The sequence below is a fragment of the Galeopterus variegatus genome, unplaced genomic scaffold, assembly GCF_000696425.1.
Source record: "Galeopterus variegatus unplaced genomic scaffold, G_variegatus-3.0.2 Scaffold288, whole genome shotgun sequence".
Classification (NCBI taxonomy): Eukaryota; Metazoa; Chordata; class Mammalia; order Dermoptera; family Cynocephalidae; genus Galeopterus; species Galeopterus variegatus.
Genome location: NW_007726399.1, coordinates 732,095 through 748,897, shown reverse-complemented (window position 1 = coordinate 748,897; position 16,803 = coordinate 732,095). Strand labels below are relative to the sequence as shown.

Genomic DNA, 16,803 nt, shown 5'->3' with positions numbered 1-16,803 from the left:
CATTTCAGATTCCATAAAATATATTCTTGCCTTTAAATTAGCAGGGATCTGAGAATCTAGATTGTAATGTATTGTTTCCCTTCAGAAGTACATTTTCTGAATTGCAGTCCAGTGTGGTATCATTTGCCTATACTTAAGGTGGTTATAAGAAATTGCCCTAAAAAAAAGTCATTGTTTCATTTATTACCGGTCCAGCATAAAGGATGTTCATTTCATCACATATGGCCCCTTTATTGAGTAACTCTAGGAGAAACTCCTGGCTATATTTTGAACCCCAAATTTCTGTACTTCTTAGCACCAACATGTATTTATCTTATAAATATTGGCGATAGTGTGTTTGGTCGTGTTTCCCTTTTCATGTTAACTGCTAGGAAGCTTAGATTCAAAGTTGTAGACAATGTACAGCACTTATATAGGTCATTGTGATATGTATGCATTTTGGGCTTTGTTCTCAGCTTCATATAGTATTTCCTCTCTTATTTTTTCTTCTTTCATCTTACTTTTAGTTTACATTACTTTGTTTTATTTTATCTATTCTTGTGAGCTTTTTAAATTCTTTCTGGAACATGGGGATGCAAACAAACAAATATAAGGTTCATAAAAAAATATATTTCAGTAAAGTTTGTACCCATTTTTGCAAGTCCATTTGGTATCCTGGAACACTAGTGTCCTCCCAAACCCCATTCTCAGAAACATTTTTTGATATAAAGTCTTCTTATTTTTAAGAATCACCATAATAAAAGTAGTAGTCTATTTCTAGCAGCTCTTTTTTGCAGGAACCACCAAAAAAGAGTAAGCAAAAACAATTTTAAGCAGCCCATTGACTTAAGAATGGGAAAGAGATAGATTTAGAAACAAGTTATAAATTCTGAAATGCAGTGCCACTCAAAGTGTGGTCTGCAGGCTGGTGCCAGTCTGTAATGAGAAAGGTACAAAAATTGAAAATAGCAACTAGAAAAGTTTATAGAAATTTGTGAAAGTAAATGAGAATAAATCATATTTTAATCTGATAAAGGCGTAGACTGTATTTTATATGTCCTTCCTCCTCCTAGTAAAACATTTCATTGAGTATCAGTCCACAACAGATTGGAAATTTAAAACATCATAAGAACAACAACCTAAAACCCGGTTTCACAACAAATAGTTTGAGAAGCAATTCTTTAAAGGTCTTAACCTACCTTCCCACAGTCACAATGAAGGAAGAGTGCAGCAAACATCTGCCTCTGCATGTCAGTTTTTATGAACTCCCGGAATTCATCTGCACAGTGGCAAAGGTGCTTAAGGAGTTCCTCAAACATATCACTTTTAAAGTCTGCAATATGTGAAGAGATGTACTGCAGAAAAAAGAGGATAAATGATTAAATTAAAACCATGTTCTTTACTGGGATTTTCCCAAGGATTCAGCCAAATTCATGAAATATATTTGCTGCAAAATGTTTCTATATAATTACTTATCACTTAAATAAAGCATTTTCATGTTAGTGCTGCTCTGCAGGTTGTGTGGCAGAGAGGTGACCAATGGCATCTCCAACATCATACACCACAGGAACTAGATATTTTTGGAGCAATTTCCCTAGTTCACATAAGCATTATATAGGTCAGACTTTTCTGCCCAGTATGAAATAGCAGCAATCCTAAAATGTTGCCTGTAAATTAAAAGTTCTAAAAATTGAATGCAGTTTTCCTATTGGTATATGGCATATAAGAGCAAGTGTGTTCCATGACTGGTTACGTTCAATGTTGGAGTGTAAGAGATAGGGATTGTGGGTGGTTTTTTCATCTTCTGTTATTGCAATAAGATATCCTTTGCCTATAGCTATGATATTTCTTTTTTGGAAAGTGTAGGAACTGAAAACATTTATGCTCTTGGGCCATTTCCAGTAGTGGGATTGCTAGTTCAAAAGGTAAATGCATCTGTATTTTTTGTAGGTTTGACATGGGGCTTGTACTCTTTTGAACTCCCACAACTAATGTGTAAGTGGCTATTTCTCCTCAGCTTCACCATCAGTGTTATTGCCATCTGGATTTTTGCCAATTTGATAGATCAGGAACATTACATTCTTGACCTATATACCTCACTATGAGATAGAAAATATCCTGTGATAGAAATGATCAAGCACTGCAAGAGTTTCTGAGTGCACTCCTCTTGAAGCGTCAGCCCAGCTCACAGTCAGTGATTTCCTCCCCTGCTCCAAGCACAGAGGTAACCAAATTTATACTGCACGGTCCAGTTTCCATAGCCATAAATGATTGGACCAGGGGAGGACACTTAACCTAAGCGAGGTCATTCAGATTCTCTCCACTGGGACTTGGGGATTAAAACTGAGGAACAGCCAGCTGATCTCCGAGTGGGGCTGGAGTTGTGAATGAGTAGGGAAGGCAAAACTTTACCTCTACCCTCTTTGGCTACACTTGAGAATTCAATTGACATAAGGTAGATTAATGGGAGAAAAGCATAAAATTAATATAAGTTTTATTTGACATGGGAGCCCTCATAAGAAAACAAAGAACCCCCCCCCCAAAGTGGCAAAATCTATATATTTTCATATTAGATTGAACAAAAGGAGGCAATTGTGGGAAAGTAACTAAATTACATAGGGAAACTAAAAGGAAGATAAGAATTATTTTAACAAGGCCTGTTTGTACAGAATTCTCTTGGCTAAGACTCCCCCTTGAGGAATGTTTCCTTTCTCCTGGCATAGGAAGGGCATCTTTCACATGAGTTTTTATCTCCTATTTTCAGGAAGAAAAGGGGAGATTAGAATTCCCTTGTTGTATCTGATGTTTTTTAAGTGCTTTTAGCTTAAAGTAATCCTTATGCCAAAGTGGCATTCTTTGAGGTGTGCTATGGGTTAAATGTACCCCCCAAAGTTCACATACTGGAACTTAATCTCCATTGTAACAGTGTTAAGAGGGTGGGAAACCCTATTATGGAAATTGAAAGGTGGGGCCTTTAATAGGTGATTAGATTGTGAGGACTGTACCCTTGTGAATGGATTAATCCATTGATGGTTCAATAGGTGGTCATGGGCGTACATATGATGGCTTTATAAAGACAGCCAGTGAGCAGGTTTGCTCTCTTTTGCTCAGCCCATTCTTGCCATGTGATACCCTGTGTCTCTGGAGAGTCACCATGAAAAACAAGGCCCTCACTAGATGTGTTCCCTGGACATTGGACTTCCCAGCCTCTGAAACTATAAGAAATAAATTCTATTTCTTTGTAAATTCCTCAGTTTCAGGTACTCTGTCATAAGCAACAGAAACAGACTAATACAGGTTGGTATATTCTGCCACCCTTCATTTGTAAACTTAAGAGTTGCGGGTGGCCAGATTCTTCCATATGAACTGAGGATGCAGAGAAAGTCTGTCCACAGAGAGAGACAGATGAACTAGAAATCAAAGAGAAACAGAGTCTTGATGCTTTCTAGTCCCTGTTCTAGTCTTTTCCTAAAGTCCTTGGATTATGCACATGTCATTTTCAGCCATATTAGCTCAGGTTAATTTCTGGTTCTTATATAATTAACATGTCATAAGCATGTTTGGTAAAACACATGTTCCATTTTAGTAATTTTTTGCTAAAGAATAGTAATTTGCTTAAAATGGAACATAGTTTTGACATGTTTCATTGTCACACAATTTTTGAAGTTAATATTTCATTTCCTCATTTGTATCATTTAGGCAAACTTAAATGTATTATGTGAGAGACATGTTACACTTGAATTCATGCTTATGAGTCATAAAACATTATTCAACTGGCTTAGAGATCAAAAGAGAAAAATTACAGCAGAGCTAAAGAGCTTTTCTAAATATTTGATTCTGTTAGCTGCCTATATCACTTAATTGCTATTCTTTATTTATTTATTTTTTTTTGTCTTTTGTCTTTTTCCGTGTCCGGCAACGGATCACAACCCTCAGTGTTGCCCCCGTACGGGACCGGCTACGGGATCGCAGCCCTCGGTGTTGCACCCGCACCTCGCTCAGCCAGTGAGCGGCCGGTCTGTATGTGGGATCCGAACCCTCGGCGGGAGCGCCGCTGCACTTCCCAAGCGGTGCACTGTAGCAGTACACCACCGGGCCGGCCCTTAATTGCTATTCTTAATGTATCAATGAGCCCAGTCAAATTCTCATCTGTTACTTTAGAAAGCAGAGTAGTATAAGTGGTTAAGAACTCACATTCTGGAGCCTGTCTGGGCTCAAATCTCAGTGCCCATGTTTCTTCATTTGTGAAATAGGTGTCATAGTAGTACCTATCTCACTAGGTTGTGGTGAGGATCTTGTGTATGTATAAGGCCTGAGTATCTCAGGTAATAAGTTCTCTATAGCCGTTGCTCTTGTCTACTCTTGAGGTAGATAAGAAATTGGCTAAGGAAGCTTTCTTTATATAATAAAACAAGGAGTACAAGAATACTGATGTACACAGATTATATTTGCCATCTATCATTGAAGAAATGGTGTATTCACATAGCCTTTGGGAAGAAAATTAACTTTCCAGTTTCAGAGAGGAAACTTTTAAAAAACAATTAGTGCTAATTATATACTTAACGAAGCAGCAATATACTTTAACTCTTCTGATTTTTCAAATCTTTGCTTAATGAGTAAATTGAACAAAGGCCTGACTTAATATCCAGTAGTAATAAAAATGGCAGACTAAAACACAATTTTGCCTTTACTGGTGAAAGATAGCTTAGGTAATGTTATGGGTTAAGTTGTGTTCCCTCCCCCACCAAATTCATATGTTGAAGGTCTAACCCCCAGTACTTCAGAACGTGACTGTATTTAAAGATCGGGTCTGTAAAGAGGTAATTAAATTAAAATGAGGTCAGTAGGGTGGGCCCTAATCTGATAGGACTAGTACGAGTATCCTTATAAGAAGAAATTTGGACACAGATATGTACACAGGGAAGATTATGTGAGAAGACACAGGGAGAGGATGGTCATCTACAAACCAAGGAGAGAGGCCCCAGAAGAAACCAACCCTGCTGACACCTTGTCTCAGACTTCTAGTGTCCAGAACTGTGAGAAATTAAGTTTCTGTTGTTTAAGCCACCCTGTCTGTGATATTTGATGTGGCAACACTAGCAAACTAATACAGGTGATAAGGAATTGCTAATCAGGCATTCCTTGAATTATATGTTTCTTACAGTTGGAAATCCACCTAGGAAGAAACACTTCAACTTGGACAATAGTTCACCCACTCTCTCCCATTTCCCTGGCTTAGAATTCTCTAATTTCTCCCCAAGGTTTCCTCATATATTTTCATAACGTATTGCTGTCTCTACCTGCCCCAATGCTGTCATTCTTCTTTCTTCTGTTTTTCCCTGCCACAGCTCAAAGCACATGAAAAACAAGATGAGCAAAACAAAACAAATAAAAAACACAAGATACAGATGAGCTAGAGACAGAATAGAAAGCTATTCAGATAAATACCACTTCGGTAAAAATGCACAGCCTAAATTTAGTAGAATATGTTAAAGAAAAGACACAATCTTTGGATATGTTGCCTTTCTCTTTAAAATTTAAACTTGGAGCCATGTCAGTTTGAAGGCTTCAGACTGTACAACTGATATAAAACAATCTCTAAATAAGTGACCATCTCAGAGTGGATGACCATTGAGCAAGAACAGAATGGGTCCCGAAGAAGAGAATCCAGGCAGAGGCATGGCCCTTATTTATTCCTGGCCAAGGGATGCAACAGTTCCTCCATATGCAAAATCAAAAGTTAATATCTGAATCTCTCTGTATAGTATTTGTAGTTTTTGCATATAATTATTCTTAAGCCATGATATAATTCAGGAGTGGACCCCAACTGCTCAAAGCCCAGGCCTACTGAACAAGGCTCCTTGGAAACTAAGCTTCACTTTATACAGTCTCACAATAAACAGGAATTGTTGGGCTGTTTTCACTTGTCCCTGATGAATAGGCAGGTGTGTAGCCAAAGTCTCCACAACGATCAGGTGGACAATTAGGTCAGGAAAGGATGTAAGTATAGCAAAGTATACTCTTCAGTTAGGTTGACCAACTGCCTCACTTTCCCTGGATCTTTCCTAGTTTTAACACTGAAAGTCCCACATTCTAGAAAACTCCTCAGTTCCAGGCAAACCAGGATGGTTTGACACACTTCCTTGGATCCATTCTGTTGGTATAATCCCTGTGGGACATGCTGTGCTGTATCCTGCTTTATATAGCAAACTATGCCTGTAAGTATCTCTATCCTTTGCCATAAAAGAAACTTTACAGTCTTTAGCTGTGTCTGCAGCATCTTTCCATCACCATCTCACTGGGACAACCATATGTAGTAAACTACAGAGTTCTTATTCTATGGTATGCATGTGAAGGAGTTCAGAACAAACCACCTCAAAATATGCCACTTTGGCATAAGCATTATTTTGAGCTAAAGGCACTTAAAAAAACAGCTGGAGCAAGAAGATCTGACCTTCCTTCTGTTTCCTAAAAGCAGAAAATGAAATTTCCATGTGAAAGATGCCTTCCGTATACTAGAAGAGAAGCAATATTCTTATCATCAAGGATACGTTGTTGAGACCAAGAGAATTTTGTACAGACCTTGTTAAAATAACTCTTATCTTCTAGTCTTCCCACATAATTTAGTTGCTTTTTCATAACCTACTGCTCTTTGTTCAATTCAGTATATGTGTTCAACTCTGTGTCTTTGGGTCTTCATTTCCTTAAGAAGGCTCCTATGCCGGGTAAAACTTGTATGTTTTTCAACTGTTGATCTGTCTTAGGCCAAATTCATTCTTAGGTTCAGCTGGAAAAAAACCCTAAAAGGATAGAGGTAAATTTTTGCCTCCCATACACATTCACTCATTTGCAATACTTTTGTTGTATAAATGTAATCACAAGATAAAGAACAAATAAAGTTTGTTACAGATAACTGGGAATGGTGAATACAAATGACAATTTGAGTCAAGATTCTCATGCCTAGAGTGAGCAGACATATGAGTGGGCCACACACCCCTAGAGAATCGTCCTTCATTTAATAGTCCTAGTCTGAGAAAGCTATACTTGTATTACTTTGGAGGCAAGAGTTTAGGAGACCAACTGTGAAACCACATCAGGGAAAGAATATAACCCAGGCCAGAACCAACTGATCATATCAGTAGAAATAGACGTGCGTCAATCTCTAGAGCCCCCATAGGAGGATCTCCATTGATAAAAGGTCAGCTTCCCTCAGCTCCTCATCCCAGAGTCTTTGGAGGTTCTCCTGTATCCCAGGCCATCTATACCTCTCATTGCATGAACCTTGTAATAATAAAGGTCTTGCATGTAGTTAACATCAACTGTTAGAGATAATTAGGTTCCTTTTCCTTGCAGTGCATGGTGATGCTCTATTCTTCAAGTAACATTTTTCAGCACAGAAATAATAACTCTTATTAAGGACCCCATAGCACATAGCACATAAACACATCTATACACTATATAAAATTTTGCTTCTATTTGGAAAATGGGTTCCAAATTCCAAACAACCAAATTACAAGGGTCCTGGAACCAACCCCCTCAGATACCAATGGACCACTGTATATTTAATAACTAAGAGAGTAGAAGTAAACATTCTAAAATAGTTACTTTGGGTCTTCATTTACTCAAATAAAACAGATAAAAAGTGAGAGACAGGTCACAGTCAACAAAGAGATCATCACCTGTTCATACATCAGAAAACACACAAGAAAAATGATAGGCATATGGAGGCATCTGTGATCATTCATTCTCCCCATTCCTCTTTTTCTCTATATTAATTATTACTTAATGACTCCATTTTCTCTAAACATACTTCATCTTGAGTGCTAATTACATTATTTGTTACAAACAATGGAATGGGCAATTGTATGGCATAGTGTCTCTACTGGGTGGCATTTGTAATATCTTGACTTTGCTAGACACTTATAATTACATTTTCTTCCAGTTTCATTAAATGAGTGCTGAAAAAGAAATAGCCTTAAAGCAAATATCTTAAAGCAAATATCTTTAAAATCAAGTGCTTCAAACATTACTTCTGTGTCATATAGGATGATTTAATGATTTGTTGATTAGATAATTTAGTATTTTCAATAAATATTTCTATAGAGAAAATTTGGTTTCTGTCCAGGTAACAGCTCTTTTCTATAATGAAATTAATTGTGCGTTGTATGCATTTCAAGAAGAGAAGTTGAGAGACGTCAGGAAAACTAACATTAATAGCACAAACCATCCATTAAAACAAAATTTCACACACACACACAAAATTAAAGGAGAAAAGAGGGTCAGGGTGATGTACAGCAGTAATACTTGATATAAGCCCATTAGCATTCTATATAACACCTTTGTAGACGGGGCCCCAACCTACCTATCATCTCTCATTTCTTGTTCCTCCCCCATCATACACCTCGCATACTAATCAGGAAGAAATATTTCCTACCATGTAGACAAACCATACTCTTTCAGGCTTTTATATCTTTTTACATGCTATTCCTCTGCCTTCCTGGAAAGTCCTTCTTCCTTTTCTACATCTGTCCATCTCCTTAAGACCTGGCATATTATATTATCTGAGATGTTTTGGCTCACGTACTCTATTGGTGTTCCTCCTCTGACAGACATTATCTTCTAGTATAACTTTCATTACAATAATTGGTAATTATTGGCCTATTTGTCTCCTCATTTACCTCTGCAACCTCAACACCTGGTATACACATTTAAAAGTGGCCACTATGGAGTCCAAAAAGTTACAGCATTAGTTCAGCATCACATTATTGTAAGGTCAGGCTTGAGCCTGCTGTGGAGGAAGAGACTCAATTGCCATCACATGAAAGATGAATTCACATTATCTTGGGATGTCTTCTCATAGGGTCTCCCCTTATATTTATGCTGATAAAATTCTCCCACTCTAGACTCTTAAGAAAAACACAAAGGTAAAATATAACAAACTTAGCTGAGAGAACAAAAAATTCTTAGAAATAACAATCGTGACAAGCAAAATTTAAAACTAAATAGAGAACGATATGCTGAAGAGAAATCTGTACACCCATATTCAATTGCAGTATCATTCACAACAGCCAAGATATGGAATCAACCTAAGTATCCATCACCAGATGAATGGATAAAGAAAATGTGGTATTTATATACAATGGAATACTATTCAGCCTTTAGAAAGAAAATTCTATCATTTGTGACAACACAAATGAACCTGGAGGACATTATGCTAAATGAAATAGCGAAGAACACAAAGACAAATACTGCATGATCTCACTTGCATGTGGAATCTAAAAAAGTTGAACTCATAGAGCAGAAAATAGAATGGTGGGACTGAGTGGAGGCAGGAGGGGATGAGGAAATATTGATCAAAGGGTACAAAGTTTAAAAGAGACAGGCAGAATAGTGTTTGAGATATATTGCACAGCAGGGTGATTATAGTTAATAATGTATTATATATTTCAAAATTGCTGAGAGTAAATTTCAAATGTCTTGCCACAAAAAATAAGTGAGGTAATGGATATGTTAATTAGCTTGATTTAATCATTCCATACAGTATATAAAAAGGGTACTTCAAAAAGTTCGTGGAAAAATTGAATTAAAAGATAAAACAATCTTTCTGAACTTTTTGAAGAACCCTCATATATCAAAACATCACATTATACCTCATAAATATATACAATTATTATTTGTCAATTTAAAATAATATTAATAAAAACAGATAATTAAACTAAATAAAGGAGCTGACCAATAGAGGAGGAACAAAAACTAAAACCGAGAATTAAAAGACCCATTTTAGGAATTCTCCTAGAATATACATGAGTGAGGTTTGTTCTAGAAACACAGGAATGGTTCAACACTAGGGAATTTACTGATATAACTCATTAACAGATTAAATTAACATATTCATATGATTATCAAATAAAATAAGGCATTTGAAATATTCAAAGTCGATTCTGGGGTTTTAAAAACACTCAGTTAAATTAAGCTTAGAGTAAAACTCTTTTTTTTTTTTTTTTTTTTGTCTTTTTCCGTGTCCGGCAATGGATCACAACCCTCAGTGTCGAATTGAAAGATAATATGAATCCTACAAACTTTTTTTAAAACCCTCATATATATTCAAAACATCAGCAATAGCTATCTCTGCCATATGTGGTTTTACATACATTTTCTTTTTTATCTGACTTATTTTTTGAATTAAAATGAAATATTCATAAATATTAATGAATAAGAAAAAGTAGCCCCTATTTATTTAAGATTCTATGATATGTTTTTTGCTTGCCCTGTTTCTGAAGCTCATGTTTATTTCTGTCTCTGAGAACACTGCCCCCACTGCTCCTTTCTCCAAAGTTAATTGCACAATAAATTCCTTAGTGACTAGTGAACAAGGGTCTCCAAGGACATGAGTGTTTATTCATTTAGTTTCAAACTGGGTTTATTGGGGGGAAAAAAGTGTGCCACTCTGTAAGAGAATCCTATCATCAAGTTCTCTAAAAATTGAAGAAAGTTCTTGCATGCTGTAGCCTTTTTATTTAAGCAGTGCGCCACTGGGCTGGCCCAGAGTGAAACTCTTAATCTTGGTATTTATCAGAATATTTACCATCAACCAATAGCCAAACAAGTACTTGAAAGAATAAATGGATGGAAAAAAGAGAGTACAAAGCCCATTCTTACAAAGACTGCTTTTGTTCCAGATGTACTTTCCTCTTTCCCTCCTCTCTTTCTCTAACACCATGAAGAGTAAGATAAGAGTGACTAGATAAGGAAATTGCAAGACTCTAAACTGGAGATTCAATGTGAAAACAAATTGGTCTCTGATAGCCTAGGAAGAAGGTCAAGAGAGTATCCATACAAAAATGGAATATATAGAAATTAGGGCAGAACAATCCAAGCACAGGGCATATGAAAAGAAATAGCACAGGAGCATGGCAACTATGCAAACTTAACACAGGAAGGGGGGAAAAAAGGCAAATGACAGATAAAGAAGTCAATCTAGAACAAAACAACTAAAGTGAAAGAAAGAAGTCTTTCACAATTGCTTTAAGCTATAGAGAAACTTAATAGGAACATTCAATATAACAAGGACTCAAAGGCAAGCTGATGAAGCCGCAGAATGAGATGAAAGGATAGTTTATGTGTAAGGAAACAAATTGAGCATCAAAATTTTAAAGATCAAGCAACATAAAAAGGAATTATTGACAGAAAAGGTTCAAATCATCACAGTGACGGCAGGTGAAAGAGACAAGGAAATTAATAAAATTAGAAAGAACTAATAGATATGAAAGACAAATCTAATCCCACATAATGATGATTGGTTTTCCTGATGTAGACAGCCCCAAAATAGAATTGAAGATGTATTCAAAGACAAACTGTGAGAAAATGATCCTGAATTGAAGAAAAATCTGAATAGCAAAAGGGCATACCATATTCAAAACACTTTTTAAACAAAATTCTCCATACCAAGACAAATTCTACTTAAACTCTGAACTTTGAGGCTGAACTTCAAGGCATCCAGGCTAACAAACGAAGTCACCAACAAGATAACCAATAGGAAGACAATGACTTATCGGTTGTCTTTTTCCCCCAATCTCGTGATAACAGAACATAGAACAATGCCTGATACAGAATATATGCTGAATTAATTAAAATGAATGGAGAAAAAAAATAAAGCTGATGCCAGACTTCTCCATAACATTTAATACCATAAAACAATCAATCAATATCTATATTATTCTGAGATTTTAAAAAATGTGACCCAATGATAATAGACTCATCCAAGGTGCGGTTTAGGTATAAAGGTACTTATCTGTGTTTTAAAATTCTCTCACTCCATTCTATTTTTTTAAAGTTTTAAGACTAATTTCTCCTCTGAGTACACATTTAGTAGCATTCCATAAAATCACACATAAGATTTTGACCCAACAGTTACTAAGAAGAGTATTTTTTAAATTTCCAAATGTTTGGACTTAATTTTTAAGTTTGTTTGTTGTTTTACAGTTTTATTACATAATGATATGAGACTATAACATGTCAGCTTTTTATTTTTTGGAACATACAGGGTCTTCTGGGTGCCCTATTTTGATGAATATTGATGATTATTCCATGAAAACTGGAACAGGGTGACTGTAGAGATTAAAGTTCAATATGTACTTATAATAATAAGTCTTATTGATTGATATTAACAGATTCTTTATACCTTTATTTATTTCTTACCTCTGACTTATCAAAGACTTAAAGCAATTTTACTGTTTAACACCTTGTACAAAAATTAACTCAAAATGGATCAAAAACTTAAACAGACGTAAGTATAACAGCTAAACCTATTAAGACTTCCCTGATTTGATAACCTCATGTGTTACATCTTCGAACTAACTGAGTCTTTTCTCAGTTTGATTAAATCTGCTATCGGAGCTTTCTATTGAGTTTTCAGTTCAGATAATGTATTCTTTATTTATAGAATTTCTTTTTTTTTTTTTTTTAATCAATTCATTTGTCAAGTTTCTCATTTTTCTCCTGGATTGTTTTCTAGATATCATTTAACTTTCTATCTGTATTTTCTTGTGATTCTCTGAACATCTTTAAGAGGGTTATTCTGAATTCTTTGTCAGACATTTCATAAATCTGCTGTTATCTGGGTTCATTGCTGGTGCTTTGTTTTCTTTGCTGGTGTCATATTTCTCTGTTCTTTCTTGATCTTTGTGTCTTTACGTTGATGCCTAGGGATTTGAGGAGACAGCTAGGTTTTATAGGTGTTCTTCGGTGGTGTTAGACCCTTACTGGCTAATATGAGAGCTTTGTCTCTGGTTGTGGTTTTGTTTAATTCCAAATTGGGGGTGCTTCCTGTGGATACCAGCACTTAAACTCTGTAGTTGCGTTAAATTGCTGCTTCACAGCTGATTCTCTGGGGAAGACATTTTGTGTGGACTGTATTTTAATTGTTGGCCTTTTAATCACTTCAGGTCTTGCGAAGTCAGTACACCTGGGCTTTGTAGAAATTCTAGCCCAGTACTGAGTCTTTCTAGCAAACCATGCCCCCTGCAGTTCCACGGCCCTGACCAGTCTTCACTGAGTGGGCCTATGCCTATCAGAAAGCAGATCAGCTTCTAATGCTGTGCCTCAATGTTCTTCCAACAGGCCAGCTTCCCTCCCACACTCCAAAGACTTCCCATGGGGTGGGCCATGCATGGGTCCCTCGCCAGGACTCACCAGCCTCTGGGTCGTTCCCTTTCTTTGGAACCGACCACATGAAGAATGGAAAAAGTTACATTTTAACATGACATTGCTAGAGAAAATCTCTCTCACTCTCTGCAAACTGGGAAGAACTGGGAGTTCTTTTTTTTTTTTTTCCTTTTTGTCTTTTTTACTGACTGGTAATGGGATCGCAACCCTTGGTGTCGCGCCCGCACCACGCTCAGCCAGTGAGCGGGAACTGGTCTCCACATGGGATCCGAACCCTCAGTGGGAGCGCCACCGCGCTCCCAAGTGGCGCACTCTCCAGTGCGCCACCGGGCCGGCCCTGGGAGTTCATTTTTATAACATTACTCTTATAATAGTTCTCTTAATTTTAAGAAATGTATTCCAATGATGTTACTTTGGCAATTTATGGATAAAATAGGGGCTCTGGAATAAATTTATTCTCAGTTGAACAAGAGTAAGAAGTCACAAAAGGATTTATCTTTTCATTTCAGTCTGGCAGATAAATTGCCATTCCCAAAAAATATGAAAAGAGAACAAAAGGGTGACAGCTTTGTCAACAGCAGGCAAGGTAACAAGAAACCACATGGAACCAGCATTTTCTCACCACTTCTAGTTTATCTACTGCTTATCTACTTATCCCTTTCTCTAATAAATCTGGGAATGATTGAAAAAATTTTATGCACCTGAGTTTGTTGAGGTAAAAAAAGAGAGACTTTTTCAACCCTTCTGGTTTTTATTTACCTGATACTAACAGGGGAATAGGTCATGCATTAAAATATATACATTCTTGAAGAAATTCATGTCATAGAGAACTTTTCATTCTGGAAAAATTAAATTTGCATGGACACTAAAAAGTCTCAGTCATTCAAATTTTGTTTAATATTCTACTTTTATTTTCTATTGGCAATAAGGAAAATTATATAGGAAAAAATTCCTTCAGAAAATTAGCTACTTGTAAAAAAAAAAGGCTTGTTGAATAAGCAGAGAGGTATATTTGGCTAGCCATTTTTAGGGAAAAATCAAGTTAGAGTCTCACCTTATATTATATATCCAAATAATTTTAAAGTTAATTTTAAAAGGTAAAAGGAGCTAGAAAAAATAAGTGAATATTTAGCTGATTCGGGGAAGGGGAGAAACTTCTAAGCACAGGAGCAATGGAAAAGACCTCAAAAAAATCTATAGATTTAATTGCATGAAAATTAATCAAAAATTTCTGTAAATTAGGGCTGGCCCGGTGGCACACTGCTACAGTGCGCCGCTTGGGAGCGCAGCGGTGCTCCCGCCGAGGGTTCGGATCCCACATACAGACCGGTTCCTGCTCACTGGCTGAGCGAGGGGCGGGCACGGCACCGAGGGTTGCGATCCCGTTGCTGGTCCCGGTCCGGTGCGGGCAGGACACTGAGGGTTGTGGTCCGTTGCTGGACACGAAAAAAGACAAAAAGGAAAAAAAAAAATTTCTGTAAATTAGAAAATACCTTTAAAAATGTTTAGACAATTGAGAAAACAAAAAATATATGTAATTTGGGATCATAAATGGTAGTGTCTTTAATATTATAATGAGTATTTACAATTCTTTTTTTTTTTTCCTTTTTGTCTTTTTTACTGACTGGTAACGGGATCACAACCCTCGGTGTTGCGCCCGCACTGCGCTCAGCCAGTGAGCAGGAACCGGTCTCCACATGGGATCCGAACCCTCGGCGGGAGCGCACTCCCAAGTGGCGCACTCTCCAGTGCGCCACCGGGCCAGCCTGGGTATTTACAATTCTATAAGAAAAAAATAAACATCAATAGTTAAGATGGGCAAAAGATATGAATGAATAATTCACATAAGAAGAAATTTTAAAATCAGGTAGAAAATGTTTAACCTCCTCTGCAGACACCAGGCAACTAGTCATTGCTAGTAATCAAAAGATAAAAGTTAAAAAACAAAATACCATCAAATTACAGAGATTTCTTGTACTCAATAGTGCCTGTTGCTGGTAAGGATATGGTGCTTTGAGAACTCTCATACATTGCTGGTGGGAGAATAAATAGTACGATCAACAACACAATTTGACAATACATGCCAAAACCCTTCAAATTTTCATTTGACCTAGTCATTCCATTTCTGGGAATCTAGTCTGAGAAAATTACTGGAGCTGTGTCTTAGTCAGCTCAAGCTGCCATAACAAAATACCATAAACTGGGTGGCTTAAACAACAGAAATTTATTTTCCACAGTTCTGGAGGCTGAAAAGTCCAAATCAAAGTGCCAGCAGAGTGAGCATCTGGTGAGGGCTCTCTCCTTGAATTGCAGATGGCTGCCTTCTTTTTGTGTCCTCACATGACTTTTCCTCAGTGCATGCACAAGGAGAGAGAGAGATCACTCTCTCTCTTCCTTTTCCTATAAAACCACCAATCCTATCAAATTAGGACCCCACCCTCATTTAAACTTAAGTAGCTCCTAAAAGTCTTATCTCTGAATACAATTATTTTGGGGTGAATAACGAAAAAGTAAATGTCCAACAACAAAGAAAGGATTAAATAAATTGTAATACAACCACATAACAAAACATTATGCAGCCATTAAAATGTTTTAAGGACCAAGATGGAGTAGTTGCATTTCTCCCTAGTCTTCCTAGTTAACTGCAGCTAAAAAACCCTGTATATTAGTATCTAAAGCACAGCCTTGTAACACCAAGGTCAAGGGTTTGGATCCCCATACCAGCCAGCTGCCAAAACAAAAAACAAACAAACAAAAAACTCTGTATATTAGATAGAAAACAAACTTAAGAAGACTATGAAATGTAGAAAGAAGATGGCAGACTGGGTAGGGACTTTAGAACCTTAAGAACCACACTCTTAAGTAGAGAGTGACCTGGGTTTCTATTTGCCTCATAAATTCCAGACTGGGTACTGGATAAACTGGCAATGCAGAAACGCCAGTGGGAACTGACAAAACAAACAAATAAAGATCAACCACCACCACCACCACAATAAACAAAAAACAAAACAAAATCAAGAAAAGCTTGCTGTCTAGCCAAAAGAGCAAGAAAGGGGCAAACTAGAAAGACAGAAAAAAATTAGATAATAACCCCCTATACCAAACACCATGGAAAAAAACTATGGCCTTATTCCCACTCCCATCAGCAAAGGCCAAGTGGAGAGCTTAGATGTCCACCCCATTTAGTCATAGCCAATTACCCTTTTTTCTCCCTGCTGGGGAGTGTAAAAAAAAAAGTGGAAAGCTGGTAGTTTTACCTCCACCAAAGAATAACAAGGCACTCTTTCCCTGCCCCTGAGGTATCAAAGGGTATTGAATGGGGAGTTTGGACCTTCATTCCCACCTGACACTAGTGAGATGGCATTCTCCTTCTTCCATCAGGTATCAGAAAGAACCTGTTAAAACTAGATGCAGATAAGATCCAGAGTCTCATTGCATTATACCTCAAATGTCTAAAATACAATAGAATATCACGTATTGTACCAGGAAACAGGAAAATCTCAACTTGAATGAGAAAAGACAATCAACAGAAGCCAACACTGAGATGACAATCAGCAGATGCCAATACTGAGATGTTGGGATTATCTGACAAGTATTTTTTTTTTTTTTTTTTTTTTTTTTTTTGTCCGTGTCCGGCAACGGATCGCAACCCTCAGTGTT

General features: G+C 36.9%; 1 protein-coding gene across 1 annotated transcript in view; it reads right to left on the bottom strand.

Moving 5' to 3' along the window:
* Positions 1 to 1,178: 1,178 nt before the first annotated feature.
* Positions 1,179 to 16,803, bottom strand: part of LOC103585946 (EF-hand calcium-binding domain-containing protein 5-like) — a gene marked incomplete at its 3' end in the record, with an annotated part of 75,162 nt that continues 59,537 nt past the window's right edge. Inside the window, exon 8 of the mRNA XM_008567056.1 lies at positions 1,179 to 1,334. Coding sequence (XP_008565278.1) covers positions 1,179 to 1,334 — 156 coding nt within the window. The remainder of the gene's footprint in view (positions 1,335 to 16,803) is intronic.